General features: G+C 34.3%; 1 protein-coding gene and 2 pseudogenes across 2 annotated transcripts; all 3 read left to right on the forward strand.

Moving 5' to 3' along the window:
- Window positions 1–1224: 1224 nt before the first annotated feature.
- Window positions 1225–6532, forward strand: LOC145574843 (protein PLANT CADMIUM RESISTANCE 2-like; annotated as a pseudogene). The gene is made up of 4 exons (XR_014098196.1): window positions 1225–1532; window positions 4788–4862; window positions 5112–5335; window positions 6242–6532. The product of XR_014098196.1 is annotated as a protein PLANT CADMIUM RESISTANCE 2-like (transcript).
- A 1181-nt stretch (window positions 6533–7713) lies between these two features.
- Window positions 7714–9985, forward strand: LOC145574842 (uncharacterized). The gene is made up of 2 exons (XM_081632699.1): window positions 7714–8243; window positions 9738–9985. The coding sequence occupies exons 1-2, from the start codon at window positions 7941–7943 to the stop codon at window positions 9864–9866; spliced, it is 432 nt and encodes a 143-aa protein (XP_081488825.1). The 5' UTR covers window positions 7714–7940; the 3' UTR covers window positions 9867–9985.
- A 145-nt stretch (window positions 9986–10130) lies between these two features.
- LOC145574841 (putative disease resistance protein RGA1) lies at window positions 10131–15152 on the forward strand (annotated as a pseudogene).
- Window positions 15153–15566: the final 414 nt, after the last annotated feature.

Here is a 15566-nt window from a genome sequence, read left to right on the forward strand (position 1 = left end):
AACCAAGCTAAGCTTGGTCTAATGGAAAAGATTGCACTTTTTAACCTTTAGTTTGAGGGTTCAATCTTCACTAGAGGCACTTTGAGGGCGGAATCCTTTATCCTTTCCCCATAAAAGTGTCTGATTCGTATATACCGGACTAAAAAATTCGTGAGGGTTGAGGTTCGGTTAGGGTCCTTCTCCTTTCTGTAAAAAAGTACAAATAAGCCACCAATGTCAAGTTGAGAAAAGATTAGGTTTGTTTTTCTCAAGGCTATTTCCTCATAAGAGGCTGCCCCAATTAATCTTCGTGATGAACGAATTTCATTTATCATGGAGTAAAACCGCTACCTCAAGTAGAGGTTTCAAGGCAAAAATTACACTTTTGTCCCCGTAACAAACAAAATTTGTTTGTCATAGATATGGACTTGTTTTTCCTCATAATCTAAAATATTGTAGCAGTAGAAATAGAAAATAAGATAGTTGATTTATTGATAAAAGGAACAATATTTGTAAAGTGTCTTAATGAAGGTAAATCTTCAACAAATTACACCCAGACAATTACGCGCTTAAGGCTGGTACGAGTCACTCATGTGCTATACATGTGTGACTGTGTGTCACGCATACTAGTTTTATAAGGCGTGCTTGTTGTGACTGCTCTGAAAGGAGCCCCATACATGGTGCCTCCAGTTACATTATAATTCATCATCAGATAATATTTTGTTCACCAAAATGGGGTTTCATCATTACTAACAATTTATGTTAGACTACTGAGATCATACACACTTCATCGCAAATTTATGTACCCTCTTGCATCCTATATATGCCCATTTTATATCAAGTTATCAACTCATCATTAGTGAATCCCAAGTTGAAACTGAATTTTCTCAGGTTAGTTAAAGATACAAATTTATTGCGTCAAAATTAAAATGACACGTATAATGAAACACAAGGGTTCCTTTCTACGAGTATACTATGAGTGTGAGGAATAGCTCTAGTGGTTAGAGCTTTCCTCCCAATTCCAGAAGATTGTGGGATCAATTCTCATTCGTAATTTCGTATTAACCACATATTTTCTTCCAAAGATAAGAAATTTCTTGGCTGCTTGGATAGTACCAAGCTCATTCGTAATTTCGTATTGACCGGGGCAACTTATGTAAGTCTTCTTGTCAAAGTCGTCGTTAAAACCTTAACTACATTACATACATGGAGTGGTTAGAAAATTCAATGCAAATAGCCAACTACATCTAGGCAGGCTGTCTTGTACTACTACATCAATAGATTTATAAATTTCAGTCTTTTGCATATCACACTATAAGTCTTTAGTAATTTATTCCTCAAAATCACTTAATTAATTTAGCTCCATAATACATCTCACTTAGTTATTCCAATAAAAATTTGTGTTACATATTATTCATTGATCATGTCGAAGGTGACAACAGGAACTCCGATCCCCCAGCAGCCCTATGCTCCTCAGCCTCCACCGCAGTATCAACGTCCTAGCGGAAGTTTTTCTACTGGTCTTTGTGATTGTTGCTCTGATATGTCGTCATGTAAGTATTTTTTTCCATGCAAGGCGCGCGGGGGAGGTGGGTTTGGATCATATTTAACAATTCGTACGTATGTACATTATAATTCGTGTTTTATTGATCTTCTGTCACATATCTTCTTAATTTCGACATATTATTTAGTTAGATCTCTCTATTTGGGAGGTTGGGTTTTTAAACTCTAACATAGATGTTCAATATTTCAAAAGCTTATTCATATTTAAGAAGATTAAACTAACATATTATAAGAAGGTTAAAAAGGTCAAGACTTAGGGCCTGTTCTCATACGCTGAAATCAGCTGATTAATTAGTGATTTTTAATTACGGATTAGTGATCTTTGATTATTTATTATTATACATATGTGTATATACAAATATACATATTAAAATATTTAAGAAAAATATACTATATAATTATAATATTTATGAAAATATATTAAAAACATGAAACCCCAAAACATTTTAAAAACATATACTATTTAATTAAAAAATAAAATATTATTATGACAAAAGAACACAAAACACTTTGTAAAAAATATAACCATTTGAACAATGAATTGTATCAATATTATTATTATTATTATTATTTATTGATTATTATTATTATTATTTATTGATTATTATTATTATTATTATTTATTGATTATTATTATTATTATTATTAAAGATTAATTTTTTTATTATTATCATTATTATTATTAAAGATTAATTTATTATTATTATTATTATTATTAAAGATTAATTTATTATTATTATTATTATTATTGTCGTTGTAATAAGAGCTTAAAAGAATGAAATTTGGCTTTATATCATTAGCAATATCATTAGACATAAACTGAACTGAACTGAACTGAAAATAAACTGAACTGAACTGAACTGAACTGAATTGAACTGAACTGAACTGAAGTGAAATTCAACGTATGAGTACATGCCCTTAGTGATGATCATATCAAAATTGTTGTTCCTATGTCGCATAAAAGAAATAAGGGCCTGTTCACATTTACTTAATTTCAGTTCAGTTCAGCTCCAATCAGTTCGGTTCAGTTCAGTTCAGCTCCAATCAATTCAGTTCAGTTCAGTTCAGTTCAGCTCTTAATTTCCCTCTCTCATTAAATATTCATTTCAGCCCAGTTCAGTTCAGTTCAGTTCAGCTCCAATCAGTTCATTTCACTTCAGTTCAGTTCAGTTCAGTTCAGCTCTAATCAGTTCAGTTCAGTAAATATGAACAGGCCCTAAGTCCGACGATAATGTCTCTATCTAGTTTTTTTTAGTACGCACCAAAATAAAAAAAAATATATAAAAATTTCCTTTGTTCTTTTTTACTCAATAGTTAACATGTTTTCCTTTATTATGTTTGATGATGCAAAAGTTTAATCAATTATTGGATAAGTGAAAATTATGGAAATTATATATCAAATCAAATCTAACAAAATTTCATAAAAATATTTTATTTCTTATCTAAAAATCATGAAAATTAGTCAAATTAATTAGAGTTCACAGATGAAATAGTCTCACAAGTCAAAGCATGTCTATTAAAAATAATAAAAATTACGTATATTATTTTGATAAATTTTAAGACGGGTATTTGAAAAGTTGAAGTAGGATGGAAACCCATGTGCAACCTCTTATCATTTTATCAACTATGGGCTATGGCTATTTAATAGGCAGAAAATTAAAAACTTAGATCCAACTAATTTATCAGTGAAAAGAGGGGGAAAATAAAAAAACAAGAGCAAGTTGCATACGTACTAAATGTTTAGAGTTACCAAGGGATATATAAATATAATAATATATTACATGTTTTCTATTGTACATAAATTAAAAGTAAACAAATAAAGGAACAATCAGCTAAATTTCAGTTTAGTAAATCAGAATTAGCCCTTAATTTGTTTAGGTGCATCCAGTGTATAGAAAAATCTCTACTTGTTAAGTTTGTTCAACATACACATGCATGCAGTATATTATATAGCAAATTAGCCACCATTTACTATGGGCTTAGCTGGTTCAATTCATCTATCTTAACATATACATAAACTCTTATTCTAGACTAGATTAGAAATGTACTTTTGGATCGATTCTAGTATAAAAATAAGTTCAGGTCACGGCCGTATCTGGGGCGGTCGCCCAGGGCCCCAAATCAAAAGCCCATTTTTCCGTTAACCTGTTAAAAGCCTACGTATAAAAATTAATTCCAACATGTAATGACTGAAAGGACAAAGTGGCTCATTGGTAAGATTTGTTTTGTACTTCCTTACATTGTCTCAGGTTCGAAACCCATTAGCTATTAATTTTCTTTCATTTTTTTCTCCTTAGTTACTACTCCAAAGAACAATCTATTACACTTATTTTACCCGTTTTTTAAGTACTATATTTTTCTCTTACTCTTTTTTTCTTTCCTAATTCATAATTTTTTATATTGCATCTAATTTTCTTATTATTCAATATGACAACATGTAATTATTCTTATACAAAATTTTTTACACTATTTTTTTTTTTTGAGCATTTATATGAGATACTTTTGTAATTTCATATGACTTTATTTTTGTAATAAAGTTATGATTTATACTTTGTTCTTTTTTAATCACACATGCAACGTTGGAGGTTTCACATTTGCTAATGCTAATGCACATTTTATAACTTAAACATCTTAAGTTGTTCATCGTATATACTTAATAAAGTATATTTCAAGGAAAATCTAACAAGATGTTATATATTTTTTCCAACATATAAATCACAAGAAATGATCAAAGGAGTGTATATATATGGGATTTTTCCAACATGTAATTCGAAACGTTAGAATTATAATAAATTTCGAAGGAAATATAAGATAAAAAGCCTCATAAAAAGTACTTTCACTTTCAATAAATATTTAGTGTATATCGCATGTATGATTAAATTTATAGGGCCCCTAAATGGTAGTTTGCCCATAGGCCTCACAAAAGTCAGAAACGGCCCTGGTTCAGGTGTATATAAAATCGAAAAAAAATAAGTTTGGATTAGATCAGTTCAAATTGGATAAGTATAATCCAAGTGAACATAACAAATGCTTTAGTCATGTTCTTAAATTTCTAGCTTTGCCACTGTATGTCTAGCACATTATTTGATGTTATCTTTCTTTCTTTTGTTTCTTATTTATAATTTTTGACAACACATATGATGTTATCTGATTTTGAGAGGCATGAATTTGCTTTGTTCCAAAATCACTACAATAACTATAGTTTGCCAGTTCAATTTTATCCCCTAACACTCCTAATTCTACAGGTTGCCTAACATGTTGGTGTCCCTGATCACCTTTGGACGGATAGCTGAGATCGTTGACAGAGGCTCGACATGTAAGTGTACAATATGTATTATGTTATCCGAACCACGAGCTATGTCTAAGTCTAACAGTCTAACTCTAGTACTCCCGCTATTGGGAATTAGTTAACACATTGAATCTGAATTATTAATGTGACAACTAAATCCAGGCAGATGAAAGTAGTTATACTCCTAGTTTTTAGATAATACTATTACACTACTATTTATGTAATCTTATTCTCATGTTATGGCTATTATCAGTATCAAATTATCAATATATGTGACAAGTTTCTCTGATGGATGTGGTGCAAGCGGAACATTGTATACTTTACTTCTCTGCTTAACCGGCTGCCATTCGATATACTCGTGCACATACCGCTCAAAGTTGAAGGCACAGCTTGGAATGCCAGATAACTGCTGTGCAGATCTCTGTTCCCACTGCTGCTGTGAGTATTGTGCCTTATGTCAAGAGTACCGTGAGCTTCAACACCGCGGCTACAATCTTGCACTCGGTAACCAATCTCTCTTCCTCCTATATTACAGTCTTAATTTGTGCATGCATTATGCATAGTCAATAATTATGAGGTTGTGGATAATGTGATACTCGATTAGGGAAGGGAGTTTGATTTAATTTGCAAAGAAATGTTGTGCAGTATCCAATACTGCACAATTGATCATTAACTTACATTAAACCAAAGAACGCGATGCAGTATAGTGGTGAGTGGTGACTATAATGTATGTATATATAGTCTATAATTGAGAGTACACGAAATTTTTTTGGACAAGAATGCAACATCTCTCTGTTATATGTAGTTTCCTATAGCAAAATACACGCGATTGATGTGGTTACATCAGAACAAATGCACACTTGATCATAATCAGAACCCAAAGGAAATGGTGTAGCTAGTATAAATCTGTATGATATTGAGAATAATTTGATGAATGATACTAATAGTTTTTGTCTCATGGTTTTCTTTAAGACAAAAATGCAACATTATTCTGTTGTACAAGTATCTTCTAGCAATAGTATGAAGTAACTCATGCAGTAGATGTGGTTACAGGGGCACATATGTCAAAGTAATTATGTGCTGAATGTGCGCTGATGTATAACATTAAGTGAGAGTGAGGCTGAGGGATAACTCAAGTGGTTAAAGTGTCCCTCCTAATTCCATGAGAATCTGAGATCGATTCTCATCACCAACCTTGTGGCTTTCTAAACAACAAAAAAATGTATTCTCTCTGTCCCAACTTAGTCGCAACATTTTGACTTTTTGCACAACTTCTACTGTCGATAATTTTTATTGAACGGTCGAAGTTGTGTATCGACAAGCGTGTCCGGTCAAAATGTTGCAAGTAATGTGAGAATATAATGTTAAGTTTATAGATGTGATGATTAAAAATATTGTGAATGTGTTTAGGATGGCATGGCAACATGGAAAGACAAAACCCTGGAATCGCGATGCCTCCACAGATGCCTTCTGGAATGGTGCGATACTAAGTTCAAGCATCGATCTGCAGTACCATTGAAAGATCTAGGCGAAGTTGGGAGATTTCGTATGTATTACAGATTTACAGACATGTTTAACTTAATCATCTAATATGCTTTAAGTATGCAATTTTTAAGTTGTAGTAATGTATTTTTTAGTTGTCATAAATTCCTTAAGTAGACATATATTGTGATTAAAAGAAAAAACCAAAAATTTGTTATACTTTTTTGGGTTACATATTTTACATGAGTAACTGAAAGAAATAAAATTAATCGTATTATTGTTAAAATATACACGTATAAGAAAATTAAAATTTTAGAATTAAAGAATATGAATAACTCATTTTGAATAATTTTATTATAAGATGTGTTAATATCAATGCTAATAAATTAGAATTTTTTTTAGAGGAAACATTAGTGATCAATAATAACATGACATGACGCCACATGGCGAAATTGGCGACACGTGACAAGATTTTAATTCTTGCTATTGAGTTTTAATAATATATATAAATAAATTATATTGATTGATATGAAAAATGACACATGAATTACAAGATATCGACTGAATAATAAGGTAATAACTCAATAATTACTCTAGTTTAAAAAATGACCTTATTTGAAAATTGAATTTGGTCAATAACTCGACCAAAATTCAGCCAAACACGAATACAAATCGGAATTGACCCAATACCAAATCAACTTTTAATCAAAATAAACTTAATCGAACCAAATCAACCGAATCGAAATCAAACTGACCTAAAGTCATCCGACCCGAAATAAACTTGGTCTAACCCGTTTTGACCCGATCCGAATTTATCCAAATCGAATATGAACCGATATGAAGTTTATCCGACTCTAATTCGATCAACAAACCTTGACCCAACCCGACCCAAGGTTAAAAGGATAACCTTGAATTGAACATACCCGGCTTGAACAAACCCAATCCATCGCGGGTCAACTCCAAACACCATCTGTTTCCAATAGTTAATACTAATTATATAACTGTTTAAATGTGTCTCTAAGTGATTCATGATGTCAAAAATTATAACAAAACATGAAATTGACAATCTTAAGGATAAATTTGCCACTGACCCCAAAAACATGTTAGATTAAGGGCTTGTTCACATTTACTGAAATGAGCTAAACTGAACTGATAGGAGCTGAACTGAACTGAATTGAACTGAGCTAAATTGAACTGAGCTGAAATGAATATTTTATGAGAGAAGAAAATTAAGAGCTGAACTAAACTGATTGGAGCTGAACTGGATTGAACTTTAAGCTGAAGTGAACAGACCCTAAATCCCAAAAATTAATTTAAACGACCCATTTTCTATTTCTACTTACAGAGTTACAATTAACGCATTCAAGCATGATATGGGTACAAGGATCAATTTACACTCTAGAAAGTGATCTCAAATTCTCAATACACAAATCACCAAGATAAGAGTAGAATATGATAGAGCCAACTAGACCTATATGAGCCCAACAAAATTAAAAAAAATACCCCAATATAAAACTTTATGGTTTAAATTCATTCATATTATATCATCAACCAACCCTCACCAAAATCCAAAACCTTCCACGCCGTTCATCATACTCGTCATTTCGTCAATCAACCGCCGTAAGCGATGGCAGAAGGCCAACACACCACCGACATAATCACCGGAGACCCCGAAGCGCCGCCGCAACATCAACAGAACAACCCCTTTTTCTTCTTGTCTCTTATTCCTAAGTTTTTGTTAAAACCCTTTGAAAATAAGGGTGATAAAAATGGGAAATCTGTGAAAAAGGTTGATGCTGAAGAAAGTTCTGGAAGTAATTCTAAAACCCCAGATGTTGTTAGGTTTCCTGGGTCTAAGCCTGAAGTTTCTCCATTGAAGGTTGAACGTGAAGATGCTCAAGAAGATACTAATCCCTTAATTCTTTGGCAGGTAACAAATTTTTCTGTAGTTGTTGATTTATTTTGCATTTAATCTATTTCTCATGTTATTTTTTGGGGTTTATTTTGGTTAATTTGTATTTTTGGGATTTGGGTTTTGTTTATTTATGCAATTAGACTGAAATTGTGATCTAAGGGTACTGTTGAATTTGCGTTTTGAGTAGAAATGATTAATTTTTAAGTTTAGCTTTGTAATTAGACAGAGCACAGAGGTAAGAATGTTTACTTTTTTGATGTGATGAGAATTTCATGGGTAATTTGAGATTACATTGAAAATTAATGGTCAGTTGTGTAATAAATGAAAATGATTGTTGATTATCTATTGGATATATGGTTCAATTGGAGATGAAAATTCTTAGGTGATTTGTATTTTCGAGGATTGATTGCCTTGTTGAGTGGTTGAATTCACTAATAGTCGTGTTGATATGATAGTGTAATTTGAATTTACAACGTGACAACTAAATTCGAATGTGGAAGAAATTGAAAGGTTAATAAGAAGCTAATGTATCTTTTTCTTTATGGATATGCAAATTGAGTGGGTGCGAGCACGTGACAAAATGCTATCTAGTTTACTTGATAACAATCTTTGGGGTTACTCCAAATGTACGATGATTTGGAATTTGAAATCTATTTGCAATGGCTTTTAATGCATCATGTTAATTAAAATGTAGGATACTTTATACCAAGAAAATATGTTGAATATGGAGTATTTTGTAATATGTATTGGTGTTGAAGCATGACAGTGGACTGAAGATTGTATGGTGTACATTATGGGAGCTGTCAATTAAATGAAGTCCACAATAGAAGCTGTAATCTAGACCATAAATATATTGGTTTATGAATTACGATAATTGATTGCCACGTGAACTTTCTTTTTGGGAAGTTTTTACGAAATCAACTGCAAGTGCTCTATGTTCTAGAAAAGGAAGGTGGTGAGGTATAATGCTCACCTATTTTCTACTGGTAGATGTCATGCGTCGTAGCTTAAATGATGTGGATTAGTGCTCTATCACTCTATGTATATGCCCTTGGTTTTTAAGAATCTTTGTGCTCTTTTTAGGCTTTGTTCTTTTCACTATATGTATATTTTTCATAAAGTTATCACAAGTTATGTTAGTTGTGAATTTGGCTTGCATGGGTAGCAGTATCTATACTATCCTGAAACTTAACATGTCCAGGTGAAAAGAAAAAAAGCACAAGTATTACGGACTTGACAGCTTTGTCTAATTCTGTAGGGCAATATATTGTCTAAGACAGTCTATCTGTATAACTTTTGTGAGACAGAGTAGAATGACTCTTAACCTTTTCTGTAACGGTAAATTGTTATGATTATTCTGTGCAAAACTGTCTCATCCGAGATTTGCTCATGAATCCTGATTGTTGGAATTTGCAATTTGGTTGTCTAATATTTGGTTCTAAGCTCTTTGGAAACTAAATGTTTATTAGTAGTTTGAGATTAAAGTTGATCCTTTGAATTCTTTGACAGATATATGCCCTTGGTGGATTCATCGTGTTGAAGTGGGCATGGGGAAAGTGGCAGGAAAGGAAGGCAAACAAGGGCTCATCTGGTGAAGATCAACCTCCTGCTTCAGCTCCTGCTCCAGCTGAGGATTAGTCTTTTTTTCTTTGTAATTTTGCATTACCAGTGTTCCTATTAGTCTTTTGAATTTATAGTGATCTTTCTCAATTGTGAAGGCTTTCATTTTCGTTAAATGAAAAGATAAAGTTGCTCTAGCGAAAGGGAGAGGAACAAATAAAGGCTAACCAATCCAAGAACAGATTCCCTAATAAGTTATAGGAAAAGGCAATTGACATTATTCTGGGTTTTAAAATGACCCTGCTTTTCAAAATAGATACTCCGTACTTGTAAATGTGTGATTCTCAAAATACTGTCCACGTAAAATCGGGTAAAATCAATTCATTTTGGGCATTAAGAAGAACCACCAATGCCATTGGCATTTGTAATCCCGCTACTTTTCTTTTAATGACTATTCTATTCTCCTAGCACCTTCTTGACTTTCTTGTATTCAAAGAGTCTATAAATATCGGTCCTAGGCAGATGACTAACAATGGGATACTTGTCTGAATATTTAGTCGCTTGAGAGGGAACTGTGAATATCATCAGTGGTTCTCTAACTAAATTGATCTCTGTAACTCGATCATAGCATTATGGAATTGGGAGTACTTGGGATGCGCCATCGTAGTTGACTAGTATCTTATGCTTATGCGTTAAGCTTTCTGGGGAAATATAAAAGGCTAATGTACTTCTGTGTTCTTACAATTGACAAACATGTTGTCTTTCCAATGGAAGGTGTATATTTGGGTTGGTTTTATGACTGAGTGCTCAGATGAAGAAGAGTTTTAATCGCTTTTTTTTTTTTCTTCCTTTTTTTTCTTTTTTTCTTTTTTTTTTACACGATGGTCATATTGGTCAATACTCTCCCTAAATAATAATTTGTCACATCTCACATTTAATGGGTGTATAAGTGTATTCGTATGAAACCTGTTTTTTAAGATTTGTTTAGGATGCTTTTGTTAGATTTGCAAGACTCTTTTTAAGTAGAAAAGTGCTAATAATTGTCTCATTTCATAGGTTATTTTCATTTTTTTCTTCATTTTTCAAGTTGCAAAGAATTTCTTTGTATAATTTAATCTTTCTTTTCAGTAGGTACAAGTCATTGTCCATTATACACTGTATGAGGCATGTAGGACTGCATATTTAATATCATTTTGATCACACATTATCGTCTAAGAAAACCCACATTACTTAGCTTCAATCTGAAATAATGGAATTGGGAGCAATACTATCTGTCGTTCAAACACTTATTTCTGCACTCCGATGTTCAGAGCTGAAAGAGATTTGTTCCATCTTGGGATACAAATCTGAACTCGATGATCTCCAACGCACCATCTCTACTATCAGAGCTGTGCTTTGTGATGCAGAGGCCAAGCAAGAGCTGTCTGATGAGGCACAGCTCTGGATTCAGGAGCTCAAGGATGCGGTGTATGATGCTGATGATCTGCTTGATGAGTTTGTCACTCTCGCTGAGCAGAAGCAACATCTCAAGGGAGGGGAAGTCTCCAAGAAGGCTCGCCTCTTCTTTTCTCGATTCAATCCTCTTGTTGTTGCTTACAATTTGTCTCGTGGGGTCAAGAAGGTCAGGAAGAAGTTGGATTCTGTTGCCAGCAATCACAGGCAGTTTGGTTTTTGTGTTGATCATCAGCCTATTAGGAGGAGAAGAGAGGAGACTTGTTCTTACGTGTATGCAGGTACTATTATTGGGAGAGAGAATGATGTCGAAAATATTGTACATATGTTGCAAGGTAATGTCCAAGGGGCTGTATCATTTCTTACAATTGTGGGGATTGGGGGGCTGGGCAAAACAGCTCTTGCTCAGCTTGTTTTTAATGATGAAAGGATGGTAAACTTATTTCACGTTGAGGATGTGGACTTGTATCTCTGATCATGATCAGAAACAGTTGGATACAGCAGAAATTCTTGTTAAAATTCTGGCTTCTGCTACTGGTCAGAAGGATGAAGGATCCACCATGGATTGGGTGCAAAGCCAAGTTTGAGAAAAATTAGCTAGCAGTAAATTCTTACTTGTTTTAGATGATGTATGGACTGAGAATCGGAGCCACTGGCTTAAATTAGCAGAGTTTTTGATTGGAGGTCATAAAGGAAGTTGGATAGTGGTTACTACACGTTCACAGGAAACAGCAAGAATCATAGGAGATGGTCTAAAGTATGAGTTGCAAGGCTTGTCTGAAAAGAGTTCATGGCGTTTGTTTCAAAAGACGGCATTTGGATTAGAACAGCCAAACTCTAAAGATGACTTGATTGAAGTTGGGAGAGAGATTGTCAAAAGATGTGCCAGAGTCCCTCTTGCTATAAGAGTGGTCGGAAGTCTTTTGTATGGTCAAGACAAAAGCAAGTGGCTATCATTTATGGAGATTGGATTTGCTAATGTTAGAGAGAGCCATAATGATATCATGCCTATACTGAAGCTTAGTTACCATCATCTTGAATCTCCATTAAAGAGTTGCTTCAGCTATTGTGCATTGTTTCCCAAGGATTTTGAGATACAGAAGGAGATGATAATTAGCCTTTGGATGGCACAGGGCTACATTGTTCCATTAGATGAAGGTCAAAGCATGGAAGATGCCGCTGAGGAATATTTTTCAATTTTGTTGCGTAGATGTTTTTTCCAAGATATACAACAAGATGGACATGGTGAGATCACCTCATTTAAGATCCATGATCTTATGCACGATGTTGCTCAAAATGTAGCTAGCAAGGAGATCTGCAGAACAATTTCCACCACTAGCATTGTGGATAACAGAGTTCGACATCTAACTCTTATAAGAAATAAATCTGCAAAATACTCTTTTATGAAGACCCGCATTCGTTCATGTCTTCAAGTTGGCTTCGGGCATTGTACCACGATGGATCAGTTTGCTTTGGGGGCCTTACTGGCAAATTGCTTGTGCTTAAGGGCATTGGACCTTAGTAATTCAAATATTACATGTCTGCCAGACTCAATAGGTGAGTTGCTACATTTAAGGTACTTAGATCTTTCAGATAATGTTTTCTTGAATGTGCTTGCTAATTCAATTGTGAAATTGCATAATTTGGAGACTTTAAAGCTAAAATGTTGCTTTAGATTGAAAGAGTTGCCCAAAAATTTGAGCAAGCTGATCAAACTCAGGGTCCTGGATATAGAGGGTTGCTTTTATCTGACTTGTATGCCTGGGGGTATGGGTAAGCTGACGTACCTTCACACATTACCTCAATTTGTGTTGGGTGAAACAAGCTCAAGTTGGAAACAGTGGGCTGATCATCTAGAAGACCTAAAAGCTCTCGAAAAACTAAAAGGTTCTCTAATAATTAAGGTTCGGCTTCCCAAAAATGGACCAAAAGATATGGAAGATAATGGAAGGAAAGGCGGATACTTGAGGAGCAAGAAGCATCTCAATCATATAAACATTAGGTTTATGAGTAACCAGGAGGTTGATGGAAAAATGGGTTATGAGGAAGTATTAATGGAAGAGCTACAACCACATCCTAATCTCATGGCATTAGAGGTTTCAGGATACAAAGGTGTTAGAATGCCAGGTTGGATGACCTTTCTCCCTAATCTTGTCAGAATAGAACTTTCAGAGTGTAAGGAGTTGAAGAACCTTTCTTGTTTGGGAAACTTGTGTCATTTAAAAGTCCTCGATCTTGAAAACCTGCTAAATTTGGAGTGCATTGAAAATAGTACAGCATCAGTAGCTTGCTGTAATCCACCAGTTTCAGCATCAGTTGGGTTTTCAAGTGCAGAAGGCTTTTCATTCTTTCCCGCCCTTGAAAGATTTCGATTGTATGATTTACCAAAGTTGAAAGGATGGTGGATGGAAGTGGGAGCTGATCATCTTCTAGTTGGTAGCACCAGGCTGGTGCAATGTCCATTACTGAGTTTATCTCAATTGAAAACACTGGTAATACGCAGATGCCCTGGCTTGACGTCTTTCCCACTGTGTCCTATGGTGGAAGATTTAAATTTAATGGGTTTTAATGAAGGACTGCGAATAATAATGAGAGTGATAGATGCCCAAAGGGATAATAATGGAGAGCCAACTAGTACTCCCTCATTCCCTTATTATCATCCATCTTTGCAGTTTGATCCTGGAAATTTAAGCCATTGCATTCCCAGATTAAGGGTGATTAGAATAGACAATGTCGCATGGCTGAATTCACTACCAATGGGGGCTTTTACGGGTCTTACCTATTTGGACATTAACTGTGACAAAGAGGTTGAGTGTTTGGAAGAAGTTGAGGAGGTGATTTACAGTTGTTCATCTTCCCTGCAGTCCTTGTGTATTGAAAATTGTCCTAAATTGAAGAATATTTTTGGAGGGTTGGAGCATCTCACTGCCTTGAAGAAGTTATATGTATCCAGCAGTCCTAATCTGAAGATTTCAGATGTTAGAGAAGATGGTACTGACATTGGCATGCCATGGTTTCCTCACAATCTTCGCTCCTTGCAATTGAGGGATCTTCCACAAATGGTAACTTTGCCGGAGGGATTGCAGTATTTGACCGCCCTCCAAGCTCTTCAGATTTCCTGTTGCAAAGGTCTGGAGTCACTGCCGAATTGGATGCCCAAACTCACATCCCTTGTTCAACTTGATGTTCATAACTGTTCAGTATGCCTCAAAGAAAGATGCCAAGACCCAAGTGGGGAGGATTGGCCTAACATTCAACACATCCCCTGCGTTGTATTTCTGTAAGAAGGATATAATTTCACTAAGCCCTGTGCTTGCAGTATTGGCACACTCCCTATCCTCAGCAGTGGGTAAGTGTAGCCTGTAGTGCGGGTGGATCTATTCATCTTAGCCATTGTTACTCTTTCCTTAGCTAGTAATCCAACCTGCAAGAAGTATAATTTTAAGGAAAAAAAATCGGAAACAATAAGAAGCTAGTTCTGCAGCTTCTGTGTATTAATTGATATTTTTGTTATTTTGTATACAATTTTTTTTTCCCCTAGTGTTCAGAGATGTGAATGAAACTGTAAGAAGCGAACCCTGAAACTGAATCTCATCAGTATGTCATCATGATGTTTTACCTGTCACCAAGGTAAAGGCAAATACATTTTTTTAGCATGTTTCATGTATTTCAAAAATCTTGAATAATAATGTATCAGTTTGAGTGGTTACAGTATATGCCTTAATTTTTTATTTGCTTCACTTGTACTTCATACCTTGGTTATTGTAGTATATAATGTCATGTATGCTAAAACATTTAAATAATAGTCAAATGGGGGTTTTCTACAGTCTTTTGCTGTGTTTAGAAATGTAAAAATTTTACACAACTTAAAGTCAGCTACATTTTCAGATCTGTTTTATTTTTTAGTATTTATGAAGCATCCATTAATAGCAAGTTAGCAACTTGCTTGGGTTTCAAATTCAAGTTGAATTTTATAAAATTAAGATAAGGGGATAAAAAGAAAATGCAAGTTGTTGATAGTTTGGGATTTTCATTGAGTAATCTTCCTGATGATTACAGAGTAATTCTCATATGGGGAATTGACCTGTTGTTTAAAATTTAAATAGCATAGAGCTGTCTTTCAGTGTCCAGACTGGGATCTTCTCTTGATATCTTCATACTTAATGGTCAAAGTAAAATGTGTTATTTACCGAAAAAAATCGCTTTCTTCATGCCTTCATAGTGTGTGAATCTCCCTTCCGTCTTTGTTTTTTTGATTGGGAAGTTCTTATCGTGGTGTATCACATTTTTAATTTCATTTTCCTTTAGAGTAGAATTGTGAGCTTT

The sequence above is a fragment of the Chenopodium album genome, chromosome 13, assembly GCF_948465745.1.
Source record: "Chenopodium album chromosome 13, dcCheAlbu1.1, whole genome shotgun sequence".
In the NCBI taxonomy this organism is placed as follows: Eukaryota; Viridiplantae; Streptophyta; class Magnoliopsida; order Caryophyllales; family Amaranthaceae; genus Chenopodium; species Chenopodium album.